We start from the raw sequence: 13,676 nt of genomic DNA on the forward strand, positions 1-13,676 counted from the left end.
ATGAACTTTGATTAAAATTGCAACATATAATAATTAATAAATCATAAAATATTATAATCAGAACCATTTGAATAAAAACTTCATGTGAAAATCTAATATTCGAGCATATTTACAGCAGAAAAATAGAAGTTACAATGTTTGGAGAACAAACTATATCCAAAAATTCAATTTCTAAAAGGAAAAATTGACTATCTATGCATATCCACATTTACACATTTTTCTACTGTTTTGGTATGGAAGGCCTGCATTTGTTTTGCCATCCATGAGAACCATAACTCAACCTTTAAGCTTTTTCTTTTTCTTGTTGTAGTTTATAAGCACTTTTTCTCTCTCTACTGGAGTTGCAGATAGTAACCATTTGCTAAATGTAAGCTCTCCCATGCCCATAGACTCTGCAAGGAGGCTAAATTCGGCTCTCTTCCTTTCATCAATCAAAGGAATTTTCTGTTTTTTGGGTACACAATCTGGTTTTTTTCTTTGATGGACTAAAGAGATGTCTGACTTGCTTAAGCTATCATTTGAAGGGGCACCGCTGGTAGATAATTGCCCTGGTCGGGAGTTGACAATGTCTTCGTTGCGGTGAGCGTAAACAATACCTAAAATTACAAAACATCAGTTTTTATAAAACAAAACTGAAAAGGGAGAAATTGTAATTATTGAAATTGACACTGATAATTTTTACCGAGGTCTTCAAATTCAATATCTGGTTTACTAGTTGAAGCAGCCGTAGATTCAGCACATAATCTGGTTTCAGAATCTGATGCTAATAAACCAGTTTCTTCTGACATTTTTACTTTTTCATGTTCTGTTTCTAGCCCGTCTTTTTTACTCGTCTCATGCAGTTCAACTATTTCGCTGGTAAACAGTTTATCAGATAAATCTCGAAATAAATTGCAAATTCCAAAAAGCTCTCCTTTAAATTCCTTACAATCCTGAAAGGAAACTAATTTTTTTTAGAATTATTACGAAACAAATGAAAAGAAATGCAACATCAAAATACATTGATTTTGGTACTACCTGGACACCTTCAAAATATCGTTTTTCCATCTTTCCAGAGACAGCGATGTTTGAGAGCTGCTGCTTGTAAATCTGACGAGAATAAACTAGTTCTTCAAGTGAACCAGCTGCGAGAAGACGAAATACCACAACATGTCGTCTCTGACCATATCGAAAAGACCTGTCTTGAGCCTGTAAGTCTTGTGCAGGATTCCAGTTGGGATCAAATATTACAACACGGTTCGCACTGACAAGGTTCAATCCAAGCCCCCCAGCACGAGTAGATATCAGGAACACCTAAAATGACAAACAAGAGTCTAATACAAATGGAACTGGAAAACTGCTTATTCAGCTATCAGGTTTGAGATATACTTGTTTGCTAGGACTGGAGTTGAAATCATCCACCAGAGACTGACGTAAATTAGTTGGAGTGGACCCATCAAGTCTTGAGAAGCAGTAGCCTTTTCGTATGATAAATTTCTCCAGTATGTCCAGCATCCTGGAAATAGCAGCTCGAGTTAAACAGCAGAATATAGTAAATTTTAATCGTAACTTATAACATACACAGAAGAATTAAACATGATCTGAAGGTACATCAACTATTTACCTTACAGAATAGCTAAACAAAAGAACTTTGTCACCATGTGAAAACCATGACAACAATAGTTTTTCAAGTGCTCGCATTTTGCCACAATGTTCGGCATCACTTAGACCCATGAAACTCTCATTCTGCGTGCTCCCGCCAACTAAGTCAATGTCTGGGCCATAGACAGCAGCAGCAAACTTTGCATCTTTAATTTGTTTGTCAGGGTCATCTTTGGGGTTTGGCTTAATCAGCTCGAGGTGATTGCTAATCTGGCATAAAGAAACGATAATATTCAAAATAATGTGAAGAAGCATCTTGAGCGTGGTGATAAACAAGTTTGTTTAAGGGAGTAGAGCACTGAACATAGTGTAAGAAAACTGAAAGGCATTAGTGCTCCACATGGCTTGGAGCACTAATGAATAAAGCTACAACAGATGTCTAGTGCTATGAACAAATTAGCTGTTAAGGATATTTTGAAATGACAGTAAGTTCAAAAAGAGCGGTAAAGAAATTTAAAAGACCTCACTTAACCTGTTGTAGCTTGACAAGGCATGGAAGTACAAGGCAAAAGGGGCATGAATCACATCCATCGGGGTTATCTTTGTGAAGGTAAGGCCACATAGCTCCATCTGGTACTATCCTTTTGCAACACTCAACTTGAGTAAGAGGGCTACCACAACTACAAGGCAGGTCTTTATTTATAAGGCACTGAATGTCAGGAAGCTGGATCATTCTCCTATAAACACGTTTTTGCAAATCACTCATTGCACAAAACACAGCGTTATCTTCCTTCCCCATCATAAGATGCCCTATGGTCTCTTCCTTTGTCCTTCTTAACATATATTTATTAAGAACCACAACAAGGTGTTGTTTTCTCTTATTAGCAATTTGGACAAACCTATCAGGAGCAGTTGACCTCTGACCATGCTTAAGGGGTTCATCATAAAACTCACGGAAGTGTTCACGTGTTCCAAGGGATCCAGGTGCAACTAAATCAAAGAGATTGAACAATTCTAAGATCTTATTTTGCATTACAGTCCCAGTAAGACCATATCGTCGCAGGGTTTTAATTTCTAAACATGCTTTATAGAGTTTTGATTTCTCATTCTTAAGTCGATGAGCCTCATCAATAATCACAATGTTCCAGTGGATACTTGACAAAGAGGTGTTGCCATGAATCCTATAAGTGTCAAAACTGGTAATAAGTACCTCCACTCCATTTGCTTCCAATTTATCATATATCAAATCGCGGTTTGCACCGTGATAAATGGAAACACTGAAGTTGGACCACTTAGAAAATTCACTCTCCCAGTTTTGAATAACGGATGATGGGCAAATTATTAATACAGGGTCTCTTTTCTCCACTTGTTTCTCACGAAGAACAGACTCTCCTTCTTTACCAAATATGGCAGCAAGAAATGCTATTGTTTGAATTGTCTTTCCAAGACCCCTGTTTCAAATTTCAATGTGCAAAAAAGAACTCCAACTTAGTAACTGCAGCAAGAGTTGTGATAAAAAGAACCAAATATAGTAAAAAAAAAATAGCAGCATAGTATTAGTATACCAACAAATAATATAAACAAAAAAGAAAGATAAAGTCCACAATTTAGTATTCATATGGCTCAAATACAAATTGTAGCAGAAGACGTACGTGGTACGTTGAGGTTTTGGAAGTTCAAAAAAGAGAACACTAAGATGAAGAAGATTGCAAATATTTGTTAATTTAATGACAGACCTACCTGAGAAGCAAAATAGAAATTTGAACAGTACTAAGCTTCTTTACGATTTTAAACAAGAAGCAGTGGACATCGAATATAAACTAAACACAAATTTTTGCATCCAAAAGCATTTAGACTCAACCATTCATCAAGTGGGTTATGATAAAAAATATGTTAGAGGTTGTGATAAAAAATAAGTTAGATGCTTAAGTTGATGAAGTGCAATATTTCTGGGACGTAAAATGCAGTATACTATAATAGGGTATACCACGGTTTACACGAAAGGATACATAAAAGCAGAAAACTAAGAAAATGCCATCATAATATTTTATATAAAATCGTTCTCAATCCATTAGAATTTTCAAATTAGACTAATAAAGTATCGTGCTTGAGATTGAGAGTAACACTATCATAATTTTTTCATACACCCACATCAATATATCTGCACATACTATATACGTATTATAGCGCAAAAAGAAAGAGAGTTAGTTAATAAAAAAGGAAAAACAGAAGAGGGGGATAAACGTGTAACTCACATGTCATCTCCAAGAATGCCTCCATGATTCTTCTTGTACAAATCATACAGAAACTTCACTCCCACTCTCTGATGCTCAAGCAGTCTGCAGTTTATAGATGCAGGAACCTGAAACAGTACTCACAATTATTCTACTTTTTCAAACTATTATCGTTATCGACGTATCAGTGTCAATGCCGTGCCTAGTCGATCATTCACTTAACTTGAAAGTAAGTACCAATTTTAATAAGTTCATAATTGCATTCAATTGACCAAACCATTGTATGGAATTAGGCATAAAATGCAATAATTGTGGTGACTATAAATATAGAAATTTGGAATGATGACTACCTGAACTAAAGGAAATTCTCCGTCAGAAGACAAGAGCAAAGGCTCAAAGGGTCCAGTATGATCGAATTGAAACTGAGACGCTTTGGCTGAACTGAATTTCACCCTCTTTGTCTCGGGCTCTTCTTCTTCTTCGTCATCATCTTCTTCTTTTTCTTCTAGTTGAACTTGTTGCTGTTGTTGTTGGGGTTTGGATTGGTTTTGTTGTGAAAGGAAGTCGTGAGGGTTAAAGAGTGGGTCGTCCGGGTCCTGAAGGAGGCGAAGCTGGTGGGCGAGAGAGGATTTAGGGGGTTTTCTACGGATTGGGAAATGGGAATCGAAGTCGCGGAGAATGGAACTGGATTGGGAGGAAGAAGAAGATGGTTGTGATTGTTGAGTTGTGCAGTGTCTGAGTGTTTCCTTCAGAGTTTGCAGCGACATCGAGAGAGGGGAAAAGTTTCAATTTTGATTATTATTCGTCTTTCAAAATACTGCGATTGTTAACGGCCAAGTACATTTTCTGCCCACAATTTGGTGTTTTCGGTTTTGGTGCCGCCGTGTAATTTGGCTTAGTATCGTAAATATGCTATGTTTTTTTTTTTTTTTTTTAAAAAATAAAAATAAAAATGATTATTTGAATACCGAACATTTTAATATTATTCTTGTTAAAAATATGTCTTGGATAACCTCCCGCGATCCTAGGATTGTCTCTTAACTATTATATTGGGCTATTAATTTGGATATTCGATGTCTATCAAGGGTTAAATTTGGTGTTTTACTCTAGGATCCTGCCCGACTACAATACATGGGCAACAACTCGACTCTTTGTTGATTAAGGACATTTCCGCATTTCCGGCTTCATCATCTCAACTAACAGTGAGAGAGAGATATATCACTACTGAACTTAAAAATCTGGGATGTACTTAAATCTCCCGAGCATAAAGCTTGTAAGGATGAAATGTTAAAAAAGAATTCCATAATACAATTTGTATTGGAGAGTATGTCCTAGCTCGGACATGATCCGTTCAAAGATCTTCCATAGTCTCCAACTTAATGTCGTATGATGGCGTGACCAACAATGATTGTGAATATCCTGCAAGATTTCTTCTCTCTCTCTCTCTCTCTCTCTCTCTCTCTCTCTCTCTCTTTGCAATGATGATTTTTTATAGGGAAACTAACGCCATTATGACTCTGAAACGATACAACTTTACCTAGCCATCTCAACCTCTTGATTGGATAAAACCCTACGCTTCCTTCCCTATTCCTCATTCCTAAAATTTTACCCTCTCTTCAAAGCTGCCCTTGAAGTTGTAAGCTCTCACCAGCTATTCACAAACAACATCATTTATTCTTGTTTTCTCCCTACTTTCTTTAACTTACATTTATATAATGGTTATAATACGAGAGTGTGATGATGGAGAAACATACCACTTCTCCGGAATTCCTAAGAGAGGAGAGAACTTTGGGATTTATTCATGAAAGAATGCAAAGATCATTTGGGACCAGTTGAATTTGATCAAATCATTATGGAAGTTTATGGTGATATTTTTGCATATAGTAGCGAAACTGATTTAGAATATTCATCACCAAGTTTTATAGAAATATTGATGAAGATAACTAGATCTTCCATTGATTAAAAAGTCCTAAGCTATAATAAGAGTTCAATCAATGACAAGGACATTTCCACACTCTGATCAGAGAGGAAGATTTCCTCTACCGGTAATGAGAAAGATAACATATTGGAGCCATATGTTCAAGGCAAACGAGTTTGCATAACTTGACCGCAAAGAGTATCAGATGAATACTTCTATTTTTAATCTGGGGTGCTTGAGGATCTCAAGATCCGTATCCCATTTACGATTTGAGTTTGATCTTCTCAAAACTTTAAATACTGCACCCTCTCAACTTCGCCCTAACAATTAGGGTTTTATAAAAGCTTTTGAGATGGTATGCAAGGCTGTGGACATAATCCTCACCATAGGTTTGTTCTTTTCCTTTTTCGAGGTGAAAGGAGCTGTCAGGGGAGGTTGGATCTCCCCGAACAGTATCCCAGGAAAAAAATTTCTTCAAGTTTATACTACTAATTTAAGGGGTTCAAAGATAAGTTTCTTCGTGTTAGAGGTGGGAGCATGTATCCTCAGGTGATGTATGCATTGGATGGAAGCCACAACTTCCCTATTTACTACACAGATAACCCGATACACGTGTCCGAGTTCGACTATGATAAACTAGACGCTTTAGAGGTCCGAGCTTTGGCCATATTAGATGCCTTCCAGATGATAAAGGTTTGGAATTAGCTGGGTCTGGTCGAAAATCTAGAATAAGTCTTTGACTTTCTAGGTAATACATATATGCCTTATTACATTTTTTGTTTATTACTTTATCTATATCGGCATAATGAACCTCTTCTTATTTCTTTTTCAGCCAAAATGACGAACATATCTTTGAAGGAGCAAAAGCAATTAATGACTGAGGCGAGGGCGAGGGCGAGGAGAACGATCTGTGACTAAAACTGATTTGACCCGCGTCCAAACCCGGGATCTGAAGAAGAGGAAAGTGAATGCCTGAAAGGCAACCCCAAGCCCCATAACTCCCCGAATTCTCCCTCTGGTGGCTCAAAACCGAGTTCCCCTAAGAGGATGAAGACTTTAATGAGTTATCTGGTATGTAATGTCAATTTGGAAGTCACTACTTTGATGCAGGACACCGGGGGTAGCCAGAAGCCTAATTCATCAACATAACTCAAGTTCTGGTTCAACAGGTTCGATGGTCTGAAATATCTCTATGATAATTTGAATGCGACAAAATACGTTGAAAAGGTGAAGACCATATGAGCTCAAAAACCGAAATCAAATATTGGGTCCTATCTGATGCGGTATTTCGTCATGACCCGAGGTCTATTCGAAGTTGGGGATGCATATATAGAAGAAGCTCTATCTTATGCAAAAATCTAGATTAAAGTAGCCTTTAGAAGGTGATTTAAATAGTAGGTTTTTTCATAATGCCATGAAGGGTAGAAATAGAAACATGTTCACAAGCTCCTTGAAAACTAGTGGTGGGGTTGTACAATCTCTGTAGGGTAGGTGAAAGAATTCAAAAGGTATTTTGTTGAAAAGTTCTAAGAACCTGACATTATTAGATACAAATTAGAAGGGCTTGAGTTTTGATGCTTATCTATGGATGAAATAGATTTTTTGGAAGAACCTTTTTCTGATTTAGAAATCAAAGAAGCAGTTTGAGATTGTGAAGGATATAAAAGCACATGGCATAATGGATTCAACTTTGTATTCATAAAGAATTGTTGGAATATTTTAAAATAATATGTCATAAAGTTTGTGAATGAGTTTCATAGCAAAGTTGTTTGCCTAAGGCTATGACTTCATCTTTCCTAACCTTCACTCATCAATGCAATAACCCTCAAGGTTTGAATGAGTATATGCCTATCTGTTTAGTGGGATGTCTTTACAAGATTCTAGCCAAATTATTTGCATCTAGACTGAAAAGAGTCTTGGGAAATTTAATTTCTTCTAGTCAATCAAAAATTGTTCCCGGAAGATAATTGCTAGATGAAGTGTTATTGGCTAATGAGATTGTTGATATATCAAGTAGAAGGAAGAAGGAGTGTATGCTTTTCAAAGTTGACTTTAAAAAAGCATATGATAATGTGAGTTGGAACTACCTTAGGTTCGTGTTGAAGAGGATGAGGTTTGGGTCTCTTTGGATGAAATGGATGGAAGCTTCCCTATTTACTAGCCATATGTTTGTCCTTGTAAATGGGAGCCCTATATTGAATTTTGAAGTAGGAAATGGGAGCCCTATCACATTCTCTTTATTTTAGTAGTGAAAGGATTATCAGGATTGGTGAAAAAAGCTACAGAAGTTAGAGAGTACCAAAGATCAACTTTCTAGGAATTTCAATAGGATCCAATCCTAGGAGAATCAAGATGTGGAGTCCTATTTTGGACAACCTTAGAGCAAATATGGCTATTTGGAAGGGAAGATTTTTGACACGGGGAGGGAAAGTCACTTTGATTAACTCTATCTTAGATAGTTTACCAATATATTTTTCTATATTTTTACAAGGCTCCTATGAAGATTTGGAATGAAATATAAAAAATTCAACATAAATTTTTGTGGGGAAGCTCTGAAGCTAAAAGGAAGGTCCATTGGATGAGTAGGAATCAAATTTCCAGGCCTAAAAGTCAAGGGGGATTAGGTGCGAATAACATTAAGGATTTCAACAAAGCCCTTTTATGTAAATAGAAGTGGAGGGTGTGGGTGGGAAAAGATACAGCCTGGTCATATTTATTGAGGGCTAGGTATGGTAACATTGAGCAAATTTTTTTGAATGGGACTATGGTTAAAGGTAGAAGATATGAGTCAATTTGGTGGCAAGATTTAGTCAAAATAAGTAGCAGTGTAACTAGTGTAGCTGCAGGTTTTTCAGGGAATGTTCTTTGTAGGTTGGGAGAAGGTAATTGTATTACTTTATGGTAAAAAATTTGGTGTAGTGACAACTCTCTGAAGAATATCTACCATGAGTTGTCCTCTATTAGCAGCAATCAAGATGGTACTATAGATTAAATTGGCTTATAGATCAATGATGCTTAAGTCTGGAGCAACAGATAATATGACCTGTAGGCTTGAGTTAATTGCTTCCTTAAATGAGCAGGCCCCAAAAGCAGGAGAAGAGGATAAGTTTGAGTGGAAGACAGACAATAAAAGTGTGTTTTCTGTCACTTCATGTTACAAATCTTTAGAACTTGATAGAAATTTGGAAGATGTGGAAGAGGATTTGGCAGATGCTTTCAGGGGCCTTTGGAGAGTTCAAGTTTCTGTTAAATCAAAACATTTGGTTGGATAATATTTCTAAGTCGTCTACCTATTAAAGATCAATTGAGTAGAAGAGGAATAATTAATGCTAATCTCCAAATGACTTGGATTTTATGTTTCCAACAAGAGGAAAACTTAGACCAACTGTTTTTCAGTTGTCCTATTGTGCAGAAAGTCTGGTATGAGGTAGAGAAATGGGTTGATATAGATTTTAGCAAGGGCCTTCATAGAGGAGCTTCTAGATTTGTAGAAGAAACTTGAAAAAAAAGATCATGGAAGGCAAGGAAGATATCTTCTGGATGACAACATTATAGTGAATATAGAAGCATAGGAAATGGCATTTTATTTAATAATTTTGTTTGTAATTTAGGAGATATAGTTTGGTCTATCAAGATGGAGGTTTTAAAATGGAGAGTTATAGAGGAAAATTTCAAATCCCAACCGTAATTTATATGATTTATGCGTAGCTCCTTTAAGTGGTTCCTTTTGTAGTTGTCATACCCCAAAATTTACCTCCCATACTTTTCTCATAACAAAAGCAAGGCTCAAATCTCAAAGCATGGCTCATTCACATAATCCAGATAATTCACAGTCAACTGATCCAAATTGAAAGGTCAATTACAATCAAGGCATGATCCAAACCTTAATCATTGGGCAAACATCAAGTATGGAGTGCATAACCATCATTTGATCAAGAATTGATCATGATTCCATTAATAGAAACTCAAAAATGAACAAACATGAAATGGTTCAAATTAGGGTTTCTTAGGAGAAAGTCAACCCAACTTTGACTGGGCATAACTTTCACATGGAACATCAAAAATTCCCCACTCAAAGCCTATCTTGAAGAAAATTGGATTCTCCACAACTTTGTGTCTCACAAGCCAAGGCTAGAAATGCTTCATTTAGAAGATACGAGGCAAAAGATTACAGGTCATTTTTCAGGCATCCTTCAAAAGTAGTTTTTTCCCAGAAGAGATATGATCAAGATAAAAGCTTCAAATGAGAAATATGTTCCAAAGTGGCTTGTAGAGGACCTCTTGAGGTTTCTAAAAAGTATTAGATCTCCCTCATAGCTTAAAAATTGAGTGAGATATGCTTGATCAAAGTTAGGTGATTTTGAGGGACCAAATGTGAAAAAGGAGGGTTCAAAAGGAGAAATTTTGCAAATGGGCCTATGATTTTATGGTACAAACTTGATCCACAAGCCATTATCTTGTCCAAAACAAAAGGGCACGAAATTTATCAAATTAATTGATTTAATATTTTTTTTATTTCATTTTTATGATTTAATTAAGTATAAAATCAAATATTATGATACAATATTCATAGGGGCCAATTTCAATCAGTATTAATGGCAAAATATATTGTTAATTTCGTGCATAATCAATATGGAAAGACCAAATGCAAATCATGACCAAAATAGAAAGATTTTTATTCAAGAAAAATCAAATTTTCTCAACAATGGAAAGATTTGATTCAAAGGCTTTTTTGATTCTTTTTTTGACCTAAATTGCATCTCCTATAAGTACTAAACACAAGGCACAAGGGTTGGGGCGAAAAATTCTGATCAGAGGCAAGAGTGCAAGAACCAAAAAAAGCTTCAAGAACATCAATTCGGTTTTGGAGAATTTGAAGCTTTCAACAAGAATAAAAGGTTTCAAAAGCTTCTGCAAGGGATTTGGAACGTGTGTGGATCACTTCTCTGCCTCAGCACCCCCAGAATTACCTCATATTTGTCAAGGTGAGTCGTTTTAAAAACCTTCTCGATCCGACCAATATATGCATTCTCAATGATCATTGGCAGTATATTATAATTCATATGATGTTTGTGAACGTTTCTGAATGATTGAATTCAAGTTTGAGTGGTTTGTTCGTGTGTCACCATTAACGGCCGTGTAAGGTTTTTTTAGGGTTTTAATTGGGGTTTTTCTGTAAGTGTAAAATTGAGACAAATTGAATATATAAGTGGATTCGCATGGCTTAAACGAGACAATTTCAAGGGTCGCGAAAGATTTATGTGAGTGTATGTTCTGTTCGCTATTTTCGTATTTGATTTGCTACGAGCAAAGCCGTAGCAATCTCGTAGCTAAATTTGCAGACTCTATGTGAAATCTGTGAAGAAGACGACTGCGTGGCAGTACCCCAGTGGTTCGTTTGAATCTCGCGCGCGTGCTTTCCCATTTAGAACCTTTTGTCTTATTTGTTTTACTGAAAGCGTATACTAAACAAAGCGCTTGGCTTGGCTGGTTGGTTGTGAGACGCGTTTGGGAGTGGAGGGTCGCAGGTTCGAGCCCTCCCTCCAACATATTATTTTTCTGTGAAATGTTATGTGATCCAGTGCATACACCTGCACACAGAGCACCATGCACCCCTTAAATCTGGCCTTTAATCTTCACTAGGTTTAGATCTCACGCTCCTGATTCAAGGCCCCATATCATACACCCTCAATATAATCACACTGGATAAAAGTCTCAATGAAATTAATAAATTTTAATTGTTTTGTTTATTTTAACTGAGATACATATTTTCAATATATATTAATTGTATTATAATTATTTTTCTAATAAAATTAATATGTAATAATTATATTAAAAACTCTAATTTGTTGTTCGTTCCGATTAAATCAATTAATCGCTATGGTCAACAATAAATTTTAATTAAAATGTTTATTTAATTAATATGCCAATTAAATTATATTCGATTAAATGGTTGCAACTATTTTATTAGTTGTGATGATTAACCGTCTTCCCTTCAATTTAATTTGTTATTCTTTTTAATCGAATCAATCGATTACGAGGGGTAACAATGCATCTAAAAATTCTATAAAAATTATTAAAATATACCTTAATTCATTATTGGTGATAATCGAATCAATCGATTAAAATTGGTAGTGATGCAAATTTCAAATCTTTTAACTATGGTAATTGAATCAATCGATTATCGCGGTTAATAGTGCCAAATCAGGGTTGTACGCCCTAAATCCTAATAATTCTAAATTCCATTCAAAACTACAATTACAAACCCAAACTGCGATAGGCTGACCAAAAAAGCCTCTAAAAAACCATATCAAATCAAATTCCAACTCTAAATGGCGTACAACTCTTCCCGAACTACGTAGACTCTGATCCTCCCTAAGGAGGTACGTAGGCACTTGGCAACAAGGCGAGTCCCCCTCTTCAAAATCTCAATCATGTCTTAAAATTCTGTTTGCCACATTTCTCCCTAATTTCCTGCCATGCAACCCTAATCTTTGATTGTTAGCCTTTAGGAAAGGGCTGAGGGTGCCTCATACCTTCCCTCAGCCTGATTATAATAACTTACCCTCAATCTCTTATCTGCGTAGGGTTTCCTATTCGCCCTTCAGAATAGGTGGCGACTCGAAAGCTGAAATTTTTAGGCAGGTTGCTACAGCTGGCGACTCTGCTGGGGACAACACTTTTAGTGAATTATTATGCTCCTAAGGCTTGAGTGGGTTTAGGTTTATGGCTCGTGGTTTATGGTTTAGGGTTTGTGGCGCATTTTAGGGTTTGGCAAACTTGCCATTTTTAGGGTTTGGGGGGAGGTTCATCTTTTAATAAATATTAATGTTTTTATTATTTATTTGTTTTTGTTTTTTGTTTATTTGTTCTGCCTTGAAATGTTTAATTATTATATGCATTGCTGCTTTATATTATGTTAAACCCTAAGTGTGGGAGTTAACTTTGAGATCAATAGGGGAGTACGAATCTCCTACGAATCTCACTGATAACTCCACTCGGAGTGGGTTGAGTGTTCGGAAAGGTCCAAAACGAGGCTTGACTTTGTTGAGGGCTGGACTGGATACTTGGCTGATCTCTCCGAGAACCTACCCCAAAAATTCGAACCTCATGGATAAAATGAGTCGTTTTAAAATCCGAAGAGACAAAGAGTCTCGGAGGCTACGAATGACCCCATGAGACCTTCTAGAACCCCCCATAAAAGGTTGGCTCCCTAGAGCCCCCTACGTCGAACCTATGAACTTGGGTTTCTTAAAATATTGTGTTATATATGTTTGATTTGTTTTATATATATATATATATATTTTTTTTGTTACTATGATTTTCTTTTTTTGTGTGTTTGCATGCATCATCTCTCATTTGCATCCTCATCATGTTTTATCCACAAAAAAAATAGTAAATAAAAAAATATGATATAAATGTAAAAAAATATATTCTATTTGGTGAATGTGTAGGAAGGATGAGCACCAAGAAGACCATTGTTCACCTTTCCGTTTCCACTCCGGATATCAAGAAGCTGAAAATAATCAAGGAAAAATTACCATCAAGTGCCTTGGATAGGTTTGTAATCCGCTATGGGAATATTTTGGACTTGCTAAGGGTGAGAGTACAAGAAGAAGCAATTACTGCTTTGGTTCAATTTTATGACCCTCCGCTTAGGTGCTTCACTTTTCAAGACTTTCAGTTGGCTCCAACTTTGGAAGAGATAGATGCTACTTTGGGGTTCTCAAAAATTAAAAAAGAATTCTATACTGGTGCGGGTAAAGAAGTTGACTTTTCAGATTTGGCAAAAGCTTTGGGGTTATCTGCTACGGAATTGAAGACTAATTATAAAACTGATGGGGATGTGCATGGGATCAAAAGATCTTACTTTGAAAATCAAGCTTTGATGTATGCTCAAAAGAAACAATGGGACATTTGTGGACATTTATTAGCTCTTTTGA

The 13,676-nt window shown here is 36.2% G+C and overlaps 1 protein-coding gene across 1 annotated transcript; it reads right to left on the reverse strand.

Annotated features, from left to right (window-relative positions):
* Positions 1-53: 53 nt before the first annotated feature.
* On the reverse strand, positions 54-4,685 carry LOC131602333 (switch 2-like). Its single transcript, XM_058874418.1, has 8 exons — positions 4,166-4,685; positions 3,837-3,943; positions 2,114-3,032; positions 1,604-1,851; positions 1,369-1,495; positions 1,018-1,293; positions 683-932; positions 54-596 (listed from the first exon to the last, which is right to left on the reverse strand). Exons 1-8 carry the CDS (start codon positions 4,580-4,582, stop codon positions 277-279), a joined length of 2,664 nt encoding a protein of 887 aa, XP_058730401.1. The 5' UTR covers positions 4,583-4,685; the 3' UTR covers positions 54-276.
* Between the last annotated feature and the right edge of the window lie 8,991 nt (positions 4,686-13,676).

This window comes from Vicia villosa, linkage group LG5, assembly GCF_029867415.1.
Source record: "Vicia villosa cultivar HV-30 ecotype Madison, WI linkage group LG5, Vvil1.0, whole genome shotgun sequence".
Taxonomy (NCBI): domain Eukaryota; kingdom Viridiplantae; phylum Streptophyta; class Magnoliopsida; order Fabales; family Fabaceae; genus Vicia; species Vicia villosa.

Bases quoted from the DNA above. Each gene is read 5' to 3' on its own strand.
- LOC131602333 (XM_058874418.1), bottom strand. From the start codon at position 4,582: ATGTCGCTGCAAACTCTGAAGGAAACACTCAGACACTGCACAACTCAA. The intron at 1,294-1,368 runs GTATATCTCAAA...TTGTCATTTTAG, and splicing joins ACTCCAGTCCTAGCAAACAA to GTGTTCCTGATATCTACTCG. The intron at 597-682 runs GTAAAAATTATC...TTGTAATTTTAG, and splicing joins TATTGAATTTGAAGACCTCG to GTATTGTTTACGCTCACCGC.